The 22752-nt window shown below is 39.0% G+C and overlaps 1 protein-coding gene across 3 annotated transcripts in view; it reads left to right on the forward strand.

Moving 5' to 3' along the window:
- Positions 1-22752, forward strand: part of RBMS3 (RNA binding motif single stranded interacting protein 3) — a 1113194-nt gene that overhangs the window by 1058529 nt on the left and 31913 nt on the right. For all 3 annotated transcript variants that reach the window (XM_073678026.1, XM_073678027.1, XM_073678028.1), the window contains 3 exons: positions 1754-1800; positions 5419-5515; positions 6886-6936. In XM_073678026.1, the coding sequence (XP_073534127.1) occupies positions 1754-1800; positions 5419-5515; positions 6886-6936 (195 nt within the window). The remainder of the gene's footprint in view (positions 1-1753; positions 1801-5418; positions 5516-6885; positions 6937-22752) is intronic.

Raw genomic sequence — 22752 nt, forward strand, 5'->3', positions numbered from 1 at the left:
CGCTAGAAGCCCAAATATTTTTTCAGAGCTAGATGCAGAAAAAAATTATATTCAGTTTGCAACCTGATGGAGGTCAGTATAGATGGACTAATAGAATGATGCTATGCCCAAAAGATTTTACTTCACTAGGTGCAGTAAAAAAATTGGTATTCTATACACAGGTGGTATATCTTGCAACACAGATAGGCTACTCCACTGACTAACACACTCTGCAATAGGCCAAAAAGGATTAGCTTTGCTAGATTCAGCCAAATGCTGTGAAAAAAACTTGCACAGCACTGGCACAGACCTGCCTGGCAAAAACTGATAGGAACTGATGTAACCTAGTCCTGAAAAGGACTCCAATTACAATTAGTCTTTACTCCCACAATCTATCTATTTAAGAGCACAGACCTGCCTGATAAAAGTCGTAGGAAATGCTGTAACCTAGTCCTTAAAAGGACTGCAATCACAACTATTCCCTACTCCCAAGCTATCTGTATATTTGTGCGAAAATTGGCTTGAAATTAACAAGGTATAGCGCACACAGCAACAGCGGTGCCGTCTAACACGCAGCTGCAGCAGTGAGAAAATGGTGGCGACGGGGAAAATGGCTTGGTCTTATAGGGCAAGGACATGTGACATACACTGCCAATCACACATGCCCTTGCTTGTGTGAAAAAAAGCACTTCGCTCCGTGTGTGCGCTGCTGATAGGCTGACAGATTGCACCTCCCCACTGCAAATGCGGGAAAGAGAAAAAAAAATGGAGATCTTCATTGTTCCTGCAGAGATCCATCCCCTGCCCCTCCCCCCGCCCCGCTGTACACTCAAACTGCGTATTAACATTAATTTTCATCATTACTGAGAAAAAATCCAGTTATGATTTTGGTGCACGAACAGTTATCGAACATAACCTCGAACAGCCGAATTTTTCTCAAATTGTTCGTGTTCGCCGACCGGCTCGAACACCGCCCAAAACAGCTCGAATTTGAGATTGGCGAACAGTTCGAGTAGAACAACGCTCATCTCTACTTGTAACAACTTTTTATGTTGCAGCATTTCAAGATCCATAACAGTTTTATTTTTAATGCCATCGCAAATTTTCTGTCCAATGTTGTATGGATTGTATATTTTGACAATATCTTGGGATACATATTATTTATAGTTTGTCTTTTTTATAAGGGAAATTGAGAAAAAAAATAGCAATTCTGATTTTGTTTCTAGTATTGTTTAAATAATCTCTTGTTTCTGCCAGTTGATATGATTTTGGAGTTACCATTTCTAATATAGCTTTTATTTTTTGTTGAGAAGGGAGGGAGGGAGGGAGCAAAACTGCAATCCTTTAATTGGTTACATAAGCTATGGAATGCTTATTATTTCAATATATTATTGTAGGTCAATGTAAAACTTCTGGGATATTATTAGGCCGGGCCTCTGACAGCCCCCTGTTATGCTGTCATGGGGTGATAATGGGCTGAAAGTCACTATTGGACATGTCATCTAAGAGAATAAACTGTAACTCTGATCCTAGCCGCAGCAGTTGGGTGCTTAATTATAGAGTGGGCATTCAAAATTACATTAATACATTTTAAGATTAAGGATTATAAAATGTTGACATGTTGAAAAATGTAATTAATTTCTAAATGTATTGTTTTAACAATACGTCTTCTGTTTTTCAGAAAAACATGCATTTAAATATTATTCTTGTAATTTACCATTCTAGTTTTAGGGGATTGATTATTAAGTGTAAATGATTTCTCCTTTAAATTCAGACTGGAATGGCATTGACATACGACCCAACAGCAGCTATGCAGAATGGGTGAGTAGTTATTATGTTAAAGTCTACATGTAAAAACATTTTCTGCCGTATTATTTTCCTTTAGAAACCGACTAATATATTTACTGTACATCATCACATAGAATTCATTCTGTTTTCTACAAAAGTGTTTGGGCCGATTTGCCAAGACTGACATTTTGTAATCCAGTTCTGATGAAGAGTCCGGGGAAGGAAGATGTGACAAATTCACTCATGACTCCAGGGAAGGAAGTGTAGTCCTGTAATGGACTGCAGTACATTGCTGCTGTAATTGTTTTACATAAATTATGATCATTTTTTTCAGGGTGTGTTTGGCCAAATCTTCTTTCTCTCTAATTTCTGCCCACTTTTCAAAAAGTTAGCAGAGCTGATATATAAAACACAAAAAGTTGCTACGTTTTTTGGGGAACTATGGAATTCTACATCTAAAACAGTTTTCAACAGATTTTTGATAGTCATTAAAGAGGTTGTTCAGTCAAAAGTGATAAGTCAGCAGTCACTCTGTGTGACTGCAAACTTATGAATCCCCCCAGCGCAAGCACTGTGCACTGCGGGGATTCACCGGTACAAGACCCGGGACCAGAGGCTATGTATACGGTATACATACCCCTGGTCATTCAGCGCTGACTCTCTCCATTCACTTGTATAGAGCAAGGTCACTCCCCGTCTAGTGACGCGATATCCAATGGGCGTGTCAGACTAGAAGGTGTGACCTCGCTCAATACAAGTGTATGGAGAGAGAGGCCACGCCCACCCTCCTTTTCCGGGTCTCATACCGGCGAATCCCCGCAGTGCACGGTGCATTCACTGGGGGAATTCATAAGTCTGCAGTCACACAGAGTGACTGCATACTTATCACTTTTGACCCCTTTAACCAACCACAGTTTTCATAGATGGGATAAAAAATTCTACAAAAACATATTTTTTTAAAATTTTTCACTAAAATTCAGATTTAAAAAAAAATGGACAGCTTTCACAAATGTGCGCTTTGCTGTCTTGTTTCTGCCACATCCCTGGGATTTTAGTTACAAACTATTGGATGAATTGGCCCCAATATCTGTATTTGTCACCATGGGGATTCCACATGACGAGTTCCAAATATATTTATGTATAAAGTTCTTTTTAAAAGTCTAAATGGCTACTCATTTAACAGTACAAATTCAAATCTTAGCAGATTCACTCTCTATTTTGTGTATTTTCTTTTGGCGCAATGTTCAAACAACTGACACATAATCACCCTTATTGTATGTTAGAGAACAGCTATGCCTTAAACTGTGTCTGGAGACATGTCAAGGAAGCATTAGCTTTCGGTATAACTATAAATTACAACAAATCAAATGCATCTTGAGATCAAGACAGATTTGTTGAGAGTGGAGCTTTAGCGTTATTCATCCACTCCTCAGCATGCTATACTGCAGCATTAACTCAGGGTCTGGAGATCCACTTCACAATTGTGAAGTGACTTCATATTGATTATGGCTTTGACAGCAGGAGACGTTTTGAACAAGTCTGTAATAAAGTCTCTATCAATTGTAACTATGAAACTCCTTGCTGATAAATGACTATACAATAAATTTTGATGCAGTTTCTTCCCAATTTATTTCTTCATTGTGAAAAATATTAGCAAGATGGGTAAAATAACACTGTGTCATGCAAACAGCCAAATAGCTTAGGTAAGTACATTATGATTAACATACGAAGACTCACTTTTGTGATATATAGTAAAGGCACTAATCATTTGCCCATGGCACATATGACCAGAATATGGAAAATTTACTAAGCAAAATAAGCTAGAATTCTGTCAAAAATGAAGCCAAAAGCTAATATAATGTATTATGTTTTAGACCTTTCTTGCACTTCACTGAACAGTTTTGGAAAGTGTCTTTAAACAATGCAATGCCTAGGGGAGTTTGTGAATGCACCAGATTTATTAATGTGGTGCACCAAATATTAATATTTTGGCACACGCTACAGTAAGCCAGCCAAGAGGTGTAAGGAAGAGAAAAATGTTTAACATTAATAAATGAATGTACCAAATTTATCATACAGTGTGTAAGATTGTAATACATTTTCTACAGACTCTGCCGGTTTAGTCTAGTTTTATACTCTCTAAATTGAGGACAGTGTTAATAAATGTCTAATTATATTTTTAAATACCCCCTCCCCATTTTAACAGTTTCATAAAGAGAGTTGAAGGATATCCTGCAACACTGTTGCAATTCATACTTTTACCAGTATTCCAAAAATTAATTCTATATACCTTAAGCTGGACCTAAAACATACATTCCTCCATCTCCAGGCAAGTTTTAATGAAGCTTATTCTTTACTTATAAAATTTCAGTCTGGTATTCCAACATATTCTAGACCAGAGATGTCAAACTCAAACACACAGAGGGCCAAAATGAAAACTTTGACAAAGTCGCAGGCCAACTAGTATACAGTATAATGGGCCCCACATAGTCCATCATACAGAATAATGTGCCCAACATAGTCCTCCATACAGAATAATGGCCCCACATATTCCTCCATACAGAATAATGGGCACCACATAGTCCTTCAAACAGTATAATGTCCCCACATAGCTTTCTATACAGTATAATGGGCCCCACATAGTCCTCCATACAGTATAATGGGCCCCACAAAGTCTTCCATACAGAATAATTGCCCCACATAGGGGTGGTGGTTCTAGTGTCATGGGCCAAATATAATTACCCTGTGGGCCAGATTTGGCCAACGGGCCAGAGTTTGACATGTGTGTTCTAGATGATAGTGGCTAAAAATCTGTGAATGAGTCTTTTGTGGCAATAGAAGGTAGATAAATGTTAAATGAGTTGCCCAGGTTTTGCACAAAAGTTTGCAGTGATTCTATGTGACTGCAGACTTGTGAATACTCCCAGTGTGCACAGTGTGCGTTGGCAGGATTCTCTGGTGCAGACGGTGAGACCAGGCAGTCATGGGACCATAGGATGAACATTCCGACTAGATGTGAGTGGCCTCTCTCAATTCTCTTGCATTCATTTAGCAATGCCATGTATGTCTAGTTGGAATGTGGCCAGGAATATTCATATTGTATACTTACAGTCACTTGACTGCCTACTACTGGCATCTGCTCCGTAGAATCCTGACAGCGTGCACTGTGAATGCTGTGAGGATTCACAAGTCTGCAGTAACAAAGTGACTGCAGACTTTCGTGCCAAACATGGACAACCCCTTTAACATTTATTTTTTATTTTTCCTTCATGGGTTCTAAGCTGATGAAAAAATAAGGATGCCCACACATATTAAAGTCAGCCAAACCTGACAATACTGGCAGGATTGACCAACAGTCCAATGTCTATGGGGACTTCACATCTCTCCCTACACTTTTGTGCTTCAGATCACATGCCGCCAGAGGTGTCTGACAGCAGATTTCTCTCCTCCTATGAAAACATATAAACATTCTGTTCGGCCATGTGTATGTTCTTGTGTATGGGACAACCAGCAGAGATAGCTGAAGGCTTAATGAGCACACAGCTGTAAGCGCTTGTATGTGTATGGCTGCCTTAAGCATATTTTTCACAGATGTATATCCAGCCCTAAATATTACACTAACCATCTTCTATTTTTGATTATGTCTTCTAGATTTTATTCTCCTCCTTACAACATTGCAACAAACAGGATGATTCCACAAACATCCATCACACCTTTTATTGCTGCTTCTCCTGTATCTACATATCAGGTATATTGGTATATTCTGTGTCTTGTTCTAGAAGAGTTTCCATAAATAAAGATATATTACCCATTTATTTGGTAACATAACGTCCTATGTATTACTTTGTATATGCTTTTGCATATAATAATAATAACAATATTATTATTATCATTACAAAGTAGCATTAGGTTTTTTCCAAAATGAATTTGATGGAACACTAAACACTAAACCAAACTAAAACAATAAGAAAATAGAGATTGATAGAAATGGGGTTATGATGCTAAAAATTCAAAATCACAAATTAGCATGTGCTCTCCGCGGAACAAAAGTACTTTATTATAGTGTGATACATCCTATGCTTTATTTTCTAATGGGAAGTCCTCTTTCATAAAATGGGTGATTTTTTTGTTTGTTTTTTCATTTTTAATAGTAATAACACATCTATTTATTTTCTGCCATGTTTTTGAAAATAATTAGAATTTAGAGCTAGAGCCAACAGGGACTGAACCGCACAGGAGACTAGTCAGACAGGCGGGTCCCTGGTGGCTTCTCCCTAGCTGCTGCCCTGGAATGACAGGTCTCTCTCTATATGCATGTGGGGAGAGACCTGTCAGTCAGTGGCAGAGGGTGGGGAGATCTGCCCTTGGACCCGTCCTTGGACCCATCTGTCCAATTAGTCTCCCCTGTGGTTCAGTCCTCCATGGCATTTTCTCTGTCAAACATATCTGGCTGAAATCGCACAGCCAGTGTCTGATTCATACTGTCCGTGGATTGGGCAACATGCATCAGATATCGGGTTCCCTTTAAATTGAATGGGAGCTATATGAATCCATATTTAGTAAGTAACTAAGCTACCCATAGCAATGACTCAAACTTCATCATCTAACTCTAAGGCTTTCCAAGTCAGAATTAGGTAACACAGCTTATAAAGAGTTATTAAAATGTAATTTAACACATGATTTTGGACCTATTCAGATGAAATCCTGTTCACTTCCAGCATATTTTATGACAAAAGACTCCTCTGTTTGTTGAATGTGTCTCTGTCTGTCCCAAGTTAAGTAAGTTAAAAAAAATCAGTAATAGAACAATTACCAGGATTCAGTAATCTTGTCAGAGTGTAATTCATTTTATTTAATATTTCTAATGGTATAAAATTGCCTACAGAATGTTTCCGGCTTCATTTTGAAGGTATTACATTCATTTCATTTAAAGATAGCAATGTAATTACAGAATTAAGCAGTACACCTAGAGAACTGATTCTAGAAAGTTATGTAGCCAAAGTCGAAGCTTAAAATTGTTTTTTACATTATTTCTCGAGAATTATTATAAAGTCATTGATCATACTAATACTTATGTGGACATCGCCTTTGCCCTGACTCTACTTTTCTATCATCTAGGTACAAAGTACATCTTGGATGCCTCACCCACCATATGTTATGCAACCAACGGTAAGCAGTCTACCACAAGGACTTTTACATTTGGGTGTTAATGATTAATGGCACTGTCCACTTGTATTTCTGGATGTAATTTCATTAACACATTTCCATAGAGTAACATCATTTATTAGATATTAATCCTTAATGTTTTCATTAACCATTACAAATGGAAAAAGGTTTTATGCCAGTAGATTAATTCAAAGACTTATCAGCTCACTACAATTTACATAGTAATTTACTGGGCATGAGAACATATATATATATATATACATGTGCATCTCCCTAAATTAGAATGTCATCAAAAAAATAATTAATTTCAGTTCTTCAATACAAACAGTGAAACTCATATATTATGTAGAGTCATTACAAACAGAGTGATCTATTTCAAGTGTTTATTTCTGTTAATGTTGATGATTATGGCTTACAGCCAATGAAAACACAAAAGTCATTATTTCAGTAAATTAGAATACTTTATAACAACAGCTTGAAAAATGTTATTAAAATCCGAAATGTTGGCCTACTGAAACGTATGCTCAGTAAATGCACTCAATACTTGGTCGGGTCTCCTTTTGCATCAATTACTGCATCAGTGCGGCGTGGCATGGAGGCGATCAGCCTGTGGCACTGCTGAGGTGTTATGGAAGCCCAGGTTGCTTTGATAGCAGCCTTCAGCTTGTTTGCATTGTTGGATCTGGTGTCTCTCATCTTCCTCTTCACAATACCCAATAGATTCTCTATGGGGTTAAGGTCAGGCGAGTTTACTGGCCAATCAAGCACAGTGATACTGTTTTTTTTAAACCAGGTATTGGTACTTTTGGCAGTGTGGACAGGTGCCAAATCCTGCTGGAGAATGAAATTTCCATCTCCAAAAAGCTTGTCGGCAGAGGGAAGCATGAAGTGCTCTAAAATTTCCTGGTAGTCGGCTGCGCTGACTTTGGTCTTGATAAAACACAGTGGACCTACACCAGCAGATGACATGGTTCCCCAAACCATCCGTGATTGTGGAAACTTCACACTAGACCTCAAGCAGCTTGGATTGTGGCCACTCCACTCTTCCTCCAGACTCTGGGACCTTGATTTTCAAATGAAAATTGGAACTCTGGGACCTTGTGGAGTGTGTCAATGACTGCCTTCTGGACATCTGTCAAGTCAGCAGTCTTTCCCATGATTGTGGAGCCTATTAAAACAGACTAAGGGACCTTTTTAAATGCTTAGGAAGCCTTTGCAGTTGTTTTTTGTTAATTATTTGAATTTACTGAAATAAGGACAATGGTGTTTTAATTGGCTGTAAGCCATAATCATCAACATTAACAGAAATAAACCCTTCAAATAGATCACTCTATTTGTAATGACTCTATATAATATATTAGTTTCACTTTTTGTATTGAAGAACTGAAATAAATTAACTTTTTGATGATATTCTAATTTAGTGAGATGCACCTGTAGGTATATATGTATACCGAGTATATATATATATATATATATATATATATATATATATATATATATATATACACAGCAGGCCAAGCTCCTCAATTGTTATGATTTTATTATCCAGTCATCACCTTTTCTACAGTAGATGCAAATATGGGGGATAGCCTATTTTAAATGAATGTTAATATTTTTATTTATTGTTATTTGCATTATGTATTCATAAAATTAAATATGTTAAGGCCACAGCCCCACTATTAGTATTTTGTCAGTGTTTTTTCTCAGGAATGGGAGCCAAAACCAGGAGTGGGTGATATAAATGTAGAATTGGTGACTTGTTTCTATTATACCTTTTCTCTGATTGTTCCTCACCTGGTTTTGGCTCCCACTCCTGAGAAAAAATACTGACCAAATACTGACTGATAGTGGGGCCGTGGCTTTAAAGGGAAAATACTAATATTTTATATTCACCTTTTACGCTTGCACTTATAACAAAAACCTGATTAGCAGACTTTTTGTATTTCTATATTTATACAACATGATCATTTTTTAAATACTGGATTTCTATTTTTACTAAGCTTTTCTGAAAATTGAGTCTTATAATTATGACATGTTTGCACTTGATTTTTTATTTGCCAAATTTTTTTTGTGATGTTTTTCTTTGTTTCCCAAGTCACTTTTGTTTTCAGTTTTTGCACTCGGATAATATATATTTGCTTCTGGTTAATATGAATAGGATCTGGTAGTGTCCTTTAAGTTCTCAAGAACAGGGCATGTATCTATTGTGACCTAAGTTTTCTGTCTGTCATATGGCATGTAATGGAAAATGGTTGCAAATTTTTTTTTATCAGGAATCCTTGAGAAAAAAAATCTCTATGTAGTCTAATACTCTGATCGGTTCATTACGGATACATGAACGCTTTCTTGTTTTGCAATAAAAAATTTTTTAAACCAGCTGATCATGGCAGGCAGGACCAGACTGTAATGGAAACTCATCTCTGGTATTGGAAAGCACTTGTTGTTTGATGAATATAAAATATGTTTCTGCACTTGTGGGTAAGGAGAAGTTGTGATGAGTGCATGGTGACCACGATATGGTTAAAGGGGTCTCGTTTTTACAAGTGGTTCACTGGTTTCCTGCATAGATGGTGTATGGATGGTGTTTGGGGGAGCCATCGCTGTCTGTTTATTTAACAACACCTTATATGCATAATATATACACACATATGTATATTTAGAAAAACAGAGCAGAACCTTTAAGAAATGAGGGTTCAAAGCCTCCAGGTACATACCAAACCATACAGATAAAAAAGAAAATCCGGAGGCCGCTCATCAGAAGAGTGTACAAAAGTTCACATATATTTATAAGACCATTGTGGCGAAGTATCGGTTCCAATATGTTAACCTTTTTAAAAATATAAATATAGTTTGTTTTTATATTTTTTTATTTGTTATGCCCTTGTGCTTAAAAAAGTAAAACAAATATGTCTGGCATACCAACCAAGCATATACAGTATGTAATTAGTGTGCATGCTGGAAGATTTCTTGGTATACAGGCAAAATGTATGCAAAAAAACAAGATGTGAACTGAAGGTAATAATAAATACACAGTGCAAAATTAAGGTATTCAAAGTGCTAGCTCAATTAAGTAATAAGTGAGTACACAGTGGAGCAGAAACAACTTGCGCTCACCTATTGTGGGTCTGGCTACAAGAACAAGCTGTATAAGTAGGCAGATTTCCAGATTTCCAGCAACTTGATAGCACTAGGGATGGTCTTTAGGTTGCTGCATATGAATGCAGACTCCCCTCTCTGCCAGTGAAAAGGTCAGGAGGGAAGGAAGAAGCTAGAGGACCATGTTAGGTTGAAAGAAAAGAGCTTCCTACCGGCACTTACTGGCAGTGGGAAGCTTTCTATCTGGAAGCTCTACTATGTGCAGATAGTGTCTCAAACTGACCCTTAATTTATGAAAAAAAAATATTTTAATAGATGAGCAAATGGTACTTCTTGGTTTGGGTATTAAACTGTAAAACTGAAAAAAAGGTCAGTCGAAAAATTTTTAATCAATGGAATAAATTTTATACAATAATCGTCACTGCTACGCAATTGTCACATAAATTCACAAATTAAACAAAATGATAGTAAAAATCCAATATCAGTTTTATATAGCCATCTTACCTTTAGCATGCTTTAAAAACTGTGCCTTGACCTGCATAATTGATATCTAATGCCAAGAAAGTGAATCTCCCTGCAGTCTTTCCTAGAGAAAATTGGAAAGTTCTTTAACTATATAGTAAGATAATGTAATGAGTAGAAAGACTTTTATAAAAAAAATAACACAATGTTAATCATAAAAATGTGTGATATTGCTACTAATTTCAATGTGGTATTAGTATTCTATCACACAGAAACTAGTTCATTTCACAGGTACAAACATTTTACTTATGAAAAGGACTGTACATAATAAGAATTTTATAGCTCTGCATCTGGATGGGACAAATGCGCACAGATAAGGCCTTACTGTAAGGAACAAGATGATGGGGGTGAGGGTGATGGTAGTGCTCACCTGTAATGGTTGTGTAAGGACACCACATCTGTAGAAGCCTGAAATGCCATAGCTGCAGTCCCTTGGCTGTAAGAGAGCATTGTCCAGATAGAAATTTGGAAAATTGGAGATTATTTTGCTTTGTAGGCTGCACTCATGGATATGATGAGATCTGGAGTGTGTAAGCAATGTTTTTTATTCAACCAACGCAGTGTAAAAAAGTTTAGAAAAATTTAAACCTAAAACAAGGATATTGATTTGTATCACTCCTTTCCCTCCTTGTAGTAATAAAGAAACAATACAAAAATGAAAAAAATTAAAATAAGCTTTTTAAGCATTAAAAAGTCAAATTAATAAGAATTTTTGTCATGAATTAACCCATATGACAAACGTAAAAAATGCAATAAAAAGTGATCAGAACATTGCATGTACCTTAAAATAGAATCAATGGAAACATTAGCTTGCCACACAAAAAGCAAGCTTAACAAAAGTCCATCGATGGAAAAATTAAAAAGCTTCGGGTATTAGAAAATTTCAACACAAACATTTCTAATAATTTTTCATAATTTAAATATATAAAAAAACTCTATTCATGACTTGTATTACCATAATCATACTTTCCTAGGAAATCATGTTTCCAAGTCATATCTATGACCGAGTGAACACCATTAAAAGAAAACATTTTCAAAATTATTCCGCATATGGACATTTTTTTTCTCGTTTTCCAGTACATTGTACGGTAAAATGAATGGTGTCATTCAAAAAGACAACCCGTTTCACAAAAAATATGCCCTAAGATACGATCGGTATGTTGACAAAAAATAGGAAATTAAAAAAAGTTACTGCACTTGGAAGAGGGGAAGGAAAAAATGAAAGTGCAAAAACAAAAAATTGCCTGGTCATGAAGGGGTTAAAGTTTTTTTGTGTGGAAAGCGAAGTATAATATTCATTCTATTTCATCCTGACAATAATCTCTTTGTATTCATCAGCTTTTAATTGTTTCACTAAATTTATTTAGACAACCTTTGAGTTCTACTTAGTTAATTCTATTTTATACAAATGAACATATAAAAACATAGCTAATTAATTCCTCCACTGCCTTCTTGTACAATATTGATTAGCTTTGTAAGTTATCCCTACCTCTGAAAGCGAGCAGCAATTTGCAGAAATTTGCTATAACAAATGTTTGCTGGTTATTCAGTTTATGTTGTTTTACTTTTTCAAGACATTTCTATTTTCTATATGTATATGATATTTCCCAATGTAATGTGCAGTGAAAAGTGCAGAAATTTTAAAAGGGTTGTTCTCTTGTAAAAAATATCTCCATCTGTTTACAAAATAGAAAAACTAGAGCAGCACCAGTATACCGATAAGGGTGCTAAGCCCCCCTGGTAAGGACCAAACCATCAAAATATAAAAGACAGCTGGAGGCAGCACACCAAAAAATTGTTAAAAATGTATGGTTTTAATTACCTATTGTGGCAAATATATTGTGCTACAAAAGGTTCCCCAATTTCAAGATATCAGTGCTAGTCCCTGTATCGGCAGCTCCACTTCTGGCTCATGTTTGACACAGGAGAGAGTTTCCACCCTCGACAAGTGACCGATACTATATATGACCGATAGCTAATTGTTCTATGTCAATAGCTAAGCCTCTTATTCTGCCATTTCTTCTGCATACATTCGGGAAACACCAGCCTGAACATGTTCCCTTCAGCTCATGCAGTTGAATAATTCTTTAAAATGTAAAAATGAAAACCATTTTCCATTAATTACAAACAATGATAATGTGGCACCCTTGGCATCTCAAAAAATACATGCACTTTTGACAACCTTTCTTCATACTGTACATAATGCATAATAATTGGTTGACCTTTCTGAGTCTTTCCAGCTCTCAGCGCAAATCTGGAATGCATATTAAACAGCAACCACACTAGTACTTCAAAAAGAGGCAAATAATATTATTTTTCTCTAGCAAGTATGTCTTTCTTGTAGAAGACATTATCTCTTTAGCTTTTGATGCTGATTCACGACCAGGTTATGTTCCTTTTTTTTTTTTCATTTTTGTTTTTTCCTCCCCTTCTTCCAAGAGCCATAACTTTATTTTTCCATTCACATAGTTGCATAAAGGTTATAGGGCGTTGATCCAGTGAACTATTCTGATTGCTGTATGGAGTCAGGAAGGAATTTTTTTCACCAATGTGGAGCTTAGTGTTTGCCACATGTTTTTTTTTTTGCCTAACTCTGGATCAACATGTTAGGCTATGGGTTGAACTAGATGGACTTAGTCTTCCTTCAACCTTAAAAACTATGTTACTATGTTATAGGTTATTAGCTGTTCACGGAGCTCCTCTCCACCCATGGCTCTAAGAAGCACATGGTGGCTGATGAAATCAGCCATCATCTGCCAGGAAAGATGTAGGACACGGCATATGAAGGAAATGTACGTCATATATTGTGAAGGGGTTAAGACACTTTATTTGAAGGTAAAAAATTAGTTTATTATCAATACTTGCTTCAAATGCTTTTTCAATTGTAGACCCAGCCCGTAATGATCCAGGGTATAAATACCATGTATACCTTTTTACTCTAAAATTTATAACCTCCTTCCTGTCCTCACTGATCTTTTCTTTTTTCTTATTTAATTTACTTGCCTTTGGTTAAACGTTCTCCAACCCCTTAATATCTTTTTTTTAGAGTTGCAGTTTAAATTTTAATTGCATATTCAATAAATAGAAATGCATCTTATATTTTTTCAATTGGGAATATTTTACTTTCTTAATTTCAGTTCTTTCTTCCTTGTTGATCATTTGCAATTAAGCCTGATGACCTAATAATCTTGTCTTTGTCATTTTATCCCAGTTACTAGACATGAGCAGATTTATTCAAGGCTAATGGAATTTGCAATGAAATTTACCCCCCCAAAAAATTTGGATTCTCCTGGTTGTGACATCTTTTTGTGATCCACTTTGTGCAAATCCTGCAAAATCCAAGCCAGCTGCCATTTTGCTGATTTGTGAAGAGTCAGGGAAAGGGTGAAAAAAAAAATACCTTGCTGCGTAACTGTCCCGCCAATACAATCCCTATCGGGTCCGCCATGCTACTTCCTCTAAACTCTATTTCACTTCTTTATGGCATGAGACATCTTCTTCTTCTATCTTCACTCTGGCTTAGTCAACTCCAGAGGTGACTTGTCGCTGGAAGCTCCAGCGGCAGAGTAAAGACAGAGGATGTCACGTGCTGTGGATGAGTATAAAAAAGAGACCATAGTGAGCTGAGTGGATGGCTGAATTTCCAGACCAAATTTGAGCAAATTGCCAAATTTGAATTTCCACAAAATCACTAATCACATTTGGCTAGCCCACAGAGGCATCTTTTTTTTCTAATATTCAATGATTTTTATTTCTTTGAATATATTTGTATAAAATCTACTTTAAATGGATGTTACACCAAAAAAATTAAATAGTGTAGCAAAAAAATTCATTCTTTTCAATATAATAACAATATATTTTTCCATTTTACAGTATTTCAGTTATGCCTGTAGTCTAATTTGTTACATTTATAATGCTTTCTGTGGTTGGTAGCATTTAAATATTATCTTTTTCTGATAGTGGGTGGTCTGTAATGTTTCACTTAAGTGAGCAACACTTTTTTCCTCCTCTTATATTTTTACCAAAGTAAGTAAATGGCTGTGTCAAGAATCTTCCCGCTGTTCAGTAGATGACTGCTAACTCCTCGGGTTTGATTAATGGAGAAGGTAATGACATGCAAATCGTCTACAATATTGCAGTGTGCCTACATGCATTTTAATTAGTCCTAAAATTGTAGTAGCTTTGTAAATTCTAAGTAAAAGTACCAATAATATATAAAATATATGGATTACAATAAAATTAAGTGCAGCTATGGAAAGACACTATCATTAAAGCTTTATAGTGCTTCATTTAAACTCATCAGCCCCAACAAGCCCATCTACTTTTCATTTATAAGTTTTACATTTGTAAACACAAATACACATTTTATGATATTATATTGTTACATTGTTATTGATATAAACGTTATCCTAAATATGTGTCATATTGATATAAATAATTACTAGTGTTGCATGAACGTGCTCGGACAAGAGAGTATCCAAGCGTGCTCGAGTCTTAACCAAATATTTTCTGATTGCTAGGAAAATATGTTTGCGTCGCCACGGCTGCATGTCTCGTGGCTGTTAGACAGCCACAACATATTCAGGGATTAACGGTTTGTCAGACAATCCCTGCATGTCTGTTTGACAGCCACGAATCATGCAGCCACTACAATGCAAACATATTTTCTGAGCACACCAAAAATACTCGATTAGGACTCGAGCGTGCTCAGATAACTTTTTATCCGAGCATGTTCGCACAACACTAATAATTACATGAATTTTCAGAAATATTCTACTTAAAAATTATATAAACTCCTTTCAATAATATGGACTAACTCAACATCTGATAGATAGTGAGGTGACGAGTCATATGGGCTCCAGGTCAAAATTTAGCCCCACCACCACACTATCTATCTATCTGTCCATCTGACTGTCTGTCCGTCCATCCATCTGTCTATTTATCTACACACATATATAAACAGTGGGGAGAATAAGTATTTGATACACTGCCGATTTTGCAAGTGTTCCCACCTACAAAGAATGGAGAGGTCTGTAATTTGTATCATTGGTACACTTCAACTGTGAGAGACAGAATCTAAAAAAAATCCAGAAAATCACATTGTATGATTTTTGCATAATTAAATTGCATTTTATTGCATGAAATAAGTATTTGATTACCTACCAACCAGCAAGAATTCTGGCCCTCTGTTAGTTTTTCTTTAAGAAGCTCTCCTACTCTGCACTCATTATCTGTATTAATTGCACCTGTTTGAACGTGTTACCTGTATAAAAGACACCTGTCCACACACTCAATCTATCACACTCCCACCTCTCTACCATGGCCAAGACCAAACTAGAGATGAACGAACATGTTTGGAAAACGTTCGTTTTTTTAAAAAATTCGGCACAATCATTGCTTATTCGGATTTGTGTTCGAATTCCCAAGCATTTTGCACAAAAATCGGCAAAAGTCGGCCCGAACACGAAAATACCTGGTTTCCCATGCTGTCATCTGCGTGACAGTGCGGGAAGCAGGGGCTGTGACTGGCAGTAACATAGCTGGTCACAGCGCAGTGGGATCACGCTGTCCGATGCCCATGTCACCTGTAATAAAGAAAAAATAATAAACTATCATAATCCTCACCTATCCTCTGTAGTCCAGGTAATATCGAGTGTCCCATGGCGATCTCATGAATAGGACAGCCACATTGTGAGATGTGACCGCTCTATTCAGCAGTCAGTGATACACTCCTGCAGTGTATCACGATGATCTGCGTGAGAGAGGTCACACAAGTTTATCAGCTGATGAGCTCATGTGACCTCACTTACTGCACTGCCGCATGAGAAAATTCTCATGCAGCAGGGGTGCTGTAAGTGAGGTTGCTGGAGCTCATCAACTGATTGAACTCTGGTGACCTCTCTCCTGGTAGCTCAGCGCTATACACTGACTCAGGAGTGATTACACTCCTGTGTCAGTGTATAGCCTGTTGTCTTATAGAGGAGTCACATCAATGATTGCTAATGTGACTGTCCTACAAATGATCGCCGTGGGACACTCAGGATTAAGTCATCACAGCGGACAGGTGAGAGATATGTTTTTTTATTTTTGTTTTTTACAAGTGACAATGGCTTCAGCCATACCTCACAACTTTGTAAGAAGAGAAAGAGGGACACATCATATGGCAAATTTTGGCTACACCCTTTGCCACACCCTAATCCATGCCCATTTTCATTTCTTTCTCCCAGAGCCTGCTCCAGATTTTTGCAGGCCCTGAGCAAAAGACTTTCAGTTGGCATCTTTAACACTTACCACGATTCATGATGCACAGACACGGCAGAGAAATATAGGTATAGTACAATGCCAAAGATTTCACTTACTTCTTACATTACATGAGTGATATCTATTGTAAATTCTACAATAGCTCCGAAAATGGCGAATCCTCACAACGCACATTGCGTTCCCTGGGGGATTCAAAAGTTTTCTGCATATTCCTCCATACAGTATTATGGGCTCCACACAGTCCTCCATACGGCATAATGAGCCCCATATATTGCTCCATACAGCATAATGGACCCCATATATCGCTCCATACAGAATAATGGGCCCCATATAATGCTGCATACAGAATAAGGGACCCCATTTAATACACCGTACAGAATATTGGACCCCATATAATGCTGCATACAGAATAATTGGCTCCATATAATGCTGCATACAGAATAATGGGCCCCATATAATGCTCCATACATAATGGGCCCTGTATATTGCTCCATACAGAATAATGGACCCCATATAAAGCTCCATACCAAAAAATAGGCCCCATATAATGCTCCATACAGAATAATGGGCCCCATATAATGCTCCATACAGAATAATGGACCCCATATAATGCTCCATACAGACTAATGGGCCCCATATATTGCCCCATACAGTACGGGCCCCATATATTGCTCCATTCAGTACGGGCCCCATATATTGCTCCATACAGTATGGACCCCATATATTGCTGCACATGTGCAAAAGAAAGCTTTTTACCCCGGGTCACTGTCACAGCTGTGGAATCACGCTGACATCTGACAGCGTGTTCCCACAGTGCTGTGACTGGTGGTAACGATGTATCCCCTGTTTCCCACGCTGTCATGCAGATGACATCGTGGGAAACGACTGATTTTTGGGGCCCTGATTGGGTTCGTGTTCAGGCTAGGGTGCCCAAATGCGAACATTTTTATGATGTTCAGGTTTAGTCGATGAACCTGAACATCAAAAGGTTCACTCATCTCTACCCATAACTACATGGGAGGACCTGGCCAATGACCTGAAGAGAGCTGGGACCACAGTCTCAAACATTACCATTAGTAACGCATAGATTAAAATCATGCAGGGCACGCAAGCTCCCACTACTCACAACAGTAAATGTCCAGGCCCGTTTGAAGTTTGCCAGTGATGATCTGGATGCTCCAGAGAAGCCATGGGAGAAGGTCAATGTGGTCAGATGGGACCAAAATAGAAATTTTTGTTATCAACTCTACTCTCTGTGTTTGGAGGAAGAAGAATGAGTACAACCTCAAGAACACTGTCCTAACCGTGAAGCATGGTGGGGGAAACATTATACTTTGGGGGTGCTTTTCTGCAAAGGGGACAGGGTGACTGCACCATTTTGAAGGGAGGATGGATGGGGCCATGTATAGCTAGATTTTGGCCAACAACCTCCTTACCTCAGTAAGAGCATTGAAGATTGGTCGTGGCTGGGTCTTCCAGCATAACAATGACCCCAAAAATCACAGCCAGGGCAACTAAGAAGTGGCTCTGTAAGAAGTATTTCAAGGTCCTGGAGTGGCCTAGCCAGTCTCCAGACCTGAACCCAATAGAAAATCTTTGGAGGGAGCTGAAACTCAATGTTGTCCAGCGACAGCCCCGAAACTTGAAAGATATGGAAAAGATCTGTAAGGAGGAGTGGGCCAAAATCCCTACGGCAGTGTGGGCAAACTTGGTCAAGAACTACAGGAAATGTCTGACCTCTATAATTGCAAACAAAGGGTTCTGTACCAAATATTAAGTTCTGTTTTTCTATTGTGTCAAATACTTATTTAATGCAATAAAATGCAATTTAACCCCTTTAAAGCCCAAGACATATTAATACGCGTCTGTTCCCTGTGCTTTAAGAGCCTGACCCATATTAATACTTCATTGCGATCATGCGCGCACATAGGCTGTGCGGGCGCGTTCGCCACCGGGTGTCAGCTGATTGTTACAGCTGACACCCGGTGGTATGTGCAGGGAGCGGTCGTGCACCACTCCCGGCACATTAACCCCTGAAATGCTGCGATCGAAGTCGATCGCAGCATTGCGGTGGCTAAGGGGAGGTGATCGCAATACTCACCTCCTCTTCCGGCCTCCAGCGCTGTCTGCTGCGGCTTCCCGGATGTTGCCATGACGACCCGATGTCGTCATGACAACATCCGGGTCACCAGACAGCAGGAAGATTTTTTGGTCATGCGCAGTGCATGACCAAACTATCTTCTCCCTGTGAAGCGCTGACAGTCTGCATAGCACAGGTATGGTGCTCCATTCCTGTGCTATGCAGGCGATCAAAATAAAAAAAGTGAAAGTCCCATAGTGGGACAAAGTATAAAAGTAAAAAAACTGTCAGAAAGTGAAAAAAAAATAAAATAAAAAGTTTACCTCCGGTCACAGGCATCGGCAGATGAGACTACTACACCCATCAGCCTACGCCTGCTGTCACCAATAACAATGAGAGCAGGCGCGGCTGATGGGAGTATTCATCTGCCGGCGCCTGCGCTATAAGTAAATAAATAACAAATAAAAATGGCACGGGTTCACCTGTATTTTTGATAACCAGCCAGGAAAAACTGACAGCTGTGGGCTGTAACCCTCAGCTGTCATCTTTAGCAAGGCTGGTTATGAAGAAGAGAGGGGTCACCACGCTGTTTTTTAAATTATTTAAATAAATAATTTAAAAAAACTGTGTGGATTCAATCCAATTTTTGACAACCAGCCAAGCTAAAGCAGACAGCTGTGGGGCTGATATTCTCAGGCTGGTAAGGGACCATGGATATTGCCCCCTCAGCTTAAAAATAGCAGCCTCCATCTGCCCCAGAAAAGGCCATCTATTAGATGCGCCATTTCTGGTGCTTTGTCTGGCTCTCCCCATTGCCTTGTGGTGGTGGCAAGTGGGGTAATATTTGTGGGGTTGATATCACCTTTGGATTGTCCGGTGACATCAACCCCAAGGGTTAGTAATGGAGATGCATCAATAAGATGCCTATAAATTACTAATCCTATATCCCTTTCCAACATGTGCTGTACATGTACAGCACATGTCGGTTTTCTCCCTTTGGTGCGGGCTCCGACAATGAGCTTGCTCCTTTCCGGGGACATGACAGCTGATCTGATCAACTGTCACGTGCCCCTAACAGTCACGGGTGGAATCGCCATTCACCCACAGCTGTTAACATGTTAAATACCTCTGTCAATCTCTGACAGCGGCATTTAACATTGCCGAGGCAGATGAACGACATAAGTCCTTGCCCATCGGCGCCCGCTTCACATGACCGTGGGTCGCCGATGGGTTGGCATGACAACTCAGGGTCTGCAGGAGACCCCCGCAGTTGACATTGCTGGGAGGCTATGAGCGCTGCCCAGCGGTCGGCTCTCATAACCACGAGCACTTCTGCTACACATAGGCGATCTGATGATCGCCTGTTTGTAGCAGAGGCGATCAGACAATTGCAGCTTATAGTCTCCCTTGGAGACTACTGAAGCATGTGTAAAGTAAAAAAAAAATGTTTTTAAAAATAAAAAAACATAAAATGTTTAAATCACCCTCCTTTCACCCCATTCAAAATAAAACAATAAAAAAAAATCACATATACACATTTGGTATTACAGAGTTCAGAATCGCCCGATCTATCAATATATAAAAATAATTATTAATCTTATCAGTAAACGGCGTAATGAGAAAAAATCAAAACGCCAGAATTATTTTTTTTTGGTCGCTGCAACACTGCAATAAAATGCAATAACGGGTGATCAAAAAAATCATATCTACCCCAAAATGGCATCATTAAAACGTCAGCTCATGACACAAAAATTAAGCCCTGACCCGGTAGCAGATCGCGAAAAATGGAGACACTATGGGTAGTGATGGGCGAGCACTAAAATGTTCGGGTGTTCGTTGCTCGGGTCGAACACATTGGAATACTCGGATGCTCAACCCTAGCAATGAGCCCAATGTAAGTCTATGGGAAACTCGGGCATTTTTCAGGCGGCTTCCCCCGGCGGTCTGCAGAGGGCCTAAAAATTGCCCAAATCGATGGGAACAATGCTCAAATGACATGGGGACATCATGGGGAAGACCCCTGGAAGCATTTCTGACTCCCAGGTCACTGCTGTCAAAAACGTCAGAGGTATTACGCCACTTTTACGACTCACAATAAAACATACAAAAACTAAACCAAAATGGATTTTCCTGGGAAATATCTTAAGGAACATTCTTTTCAAGGTAATGACTTATATATAAGGCAAAATAAGTAACCAAAAATAAAAATACTCCTCCACACCTTGGGATATGTTTACATGTAGCGTTTTTGATGCATTTTTGCACTTTTGCATTGCTTTCAACCGTGACAAATGCATTCACAAATTTATCTGGCCATGTGGTGTGTGAGACATGATCAAACACATCCTGCTTCATTTATGAAGGAGGGACTCTGAAAGTCACAAAGCCTATTTTTATAGGGCCATCAGGTGGCCTTTACTATTCTTAAAGGGCCAGCAGTCGGCCCTCTCTATTCTATGAGAGCCATCAGCCGGCTATACCTTGTTGTTCCCATAAATAAACAGTGGGTCTCCTATACTGTTATGGCATATGCAGTGAGTGGCAGGGCTGCCCAAAATTTGGACGCACCCAAATGCTCATTGGAAGAGACGTAGAGGAGGACCTACAGAAAAAAAATGTTCACATTATTAGGAAGTGGGTCTCCCATTGTGTTTGTCTATGCAGTGAATGCAAGGGTTGCCAAAAATTGGGAGGCACTCCAATGCCCCTTGGAAGAGACGTAGATGGCCTCATGAAAAAATGTTCCCATTATTAGGAAGTGGGTCTCCCATAGTGTTGACCTATGCAGTGAATGCAAGGGCTGAAAAAAAATTGGGAGGCACTCCAATGCCCCTTGGAAGAGACGTAGCGGGCCTCATGAAAAAATTTTCCCATTATTAGGAAGTGGGTCTCCCATAGTGAAAAGGTACATGGGAATAAACCTCCCAAAAAAAGACACTGGACTTGAATTTATGTTATGCTGCTATCATTCGGTGGTGTTGAGAAGTCTAGCCCAATTCAGCCATTGTTCATTTTTATAGGAGTCAGCCTGTCAGCATTTTCAGTTGACAGGTGGATGCACTTATCAGTTATAATTCCAGCAGGGCAGGCCAGGCCCTCCAAGGCGTAGAGAGCCAGTTCATTCCACGTATCCAGCTTGGATACTCAATAATTATAAGTCACAGCGGAATCACGGAGGATTTTGGTACGATCGGCAAGGTACTCCCTCAGCATCTTCCCAAACTTTGCACTCCTTGTGAGAGTACCCCGCGCCTCAGGGCCTGTGCGATGGGAGGGGCTGAGAAAATTCTCCCAGAACTTTGACAGTGTTACCCTGCCTCTGATGGATTGAGTTTGTGTCTCTCTTGCCTGTAGTCCTTGGTTGTCCAAGGAACTGTGACCTCTGATGCCAGCGTTTTCAGATGGGAATTTTTTTAGTAGTTCCGCAACAAGGGCCTTCTGGTACGGCCCCATTTTTGTAGACCTGTCCGCCTCAGGAATAAGAGATATAAAGTTCTCCTTGTAGCATGGGTCTAGAGGTGGCACCAACCAGTAATGACTGTCACCCCAAATTTTGAGAATGCGAGGGTCACGGGAAAGGCAGCGTAACATAAACTCAGCCATGCATGCCAGACTGCTAACAGGCAAGACTTCTGTGTCCTCACCAAGAGGACGACTGACCATGCTCTCCTACTCCTCCTCCCTGTCCTCAGGCTATCCCCGCTGAACAGATGGTATGACAGTTGTGCAGGTAGTACCGTCTATAGCATATGAAACTAGCTCCTGTTTTACCTCCTCCTCCTCTTCCTCATTGTCACCCAATCCACGTTGGGATGAGATGAGGCTTGGCTGTGTGTAATCACCCTTTATGGTTCCTTGCT

Source organism: Phyllobates terribilis, unplaced genomic scaffold, assembly GCF_046119375.1.
Source record: "Phyllobates terribilis strain yellow unplaced genomic scaffold, ASM4611937v1 Scaffold_4__5_contigs__length_816908805, whole genome shotgun sequence".
Taxonomy (NCBI): Eukaryota; Metazoa; Chordata; class Amphibia; order Anura; family Dendrobatidae; genus Phyllobates; species Phyllobates terribilis.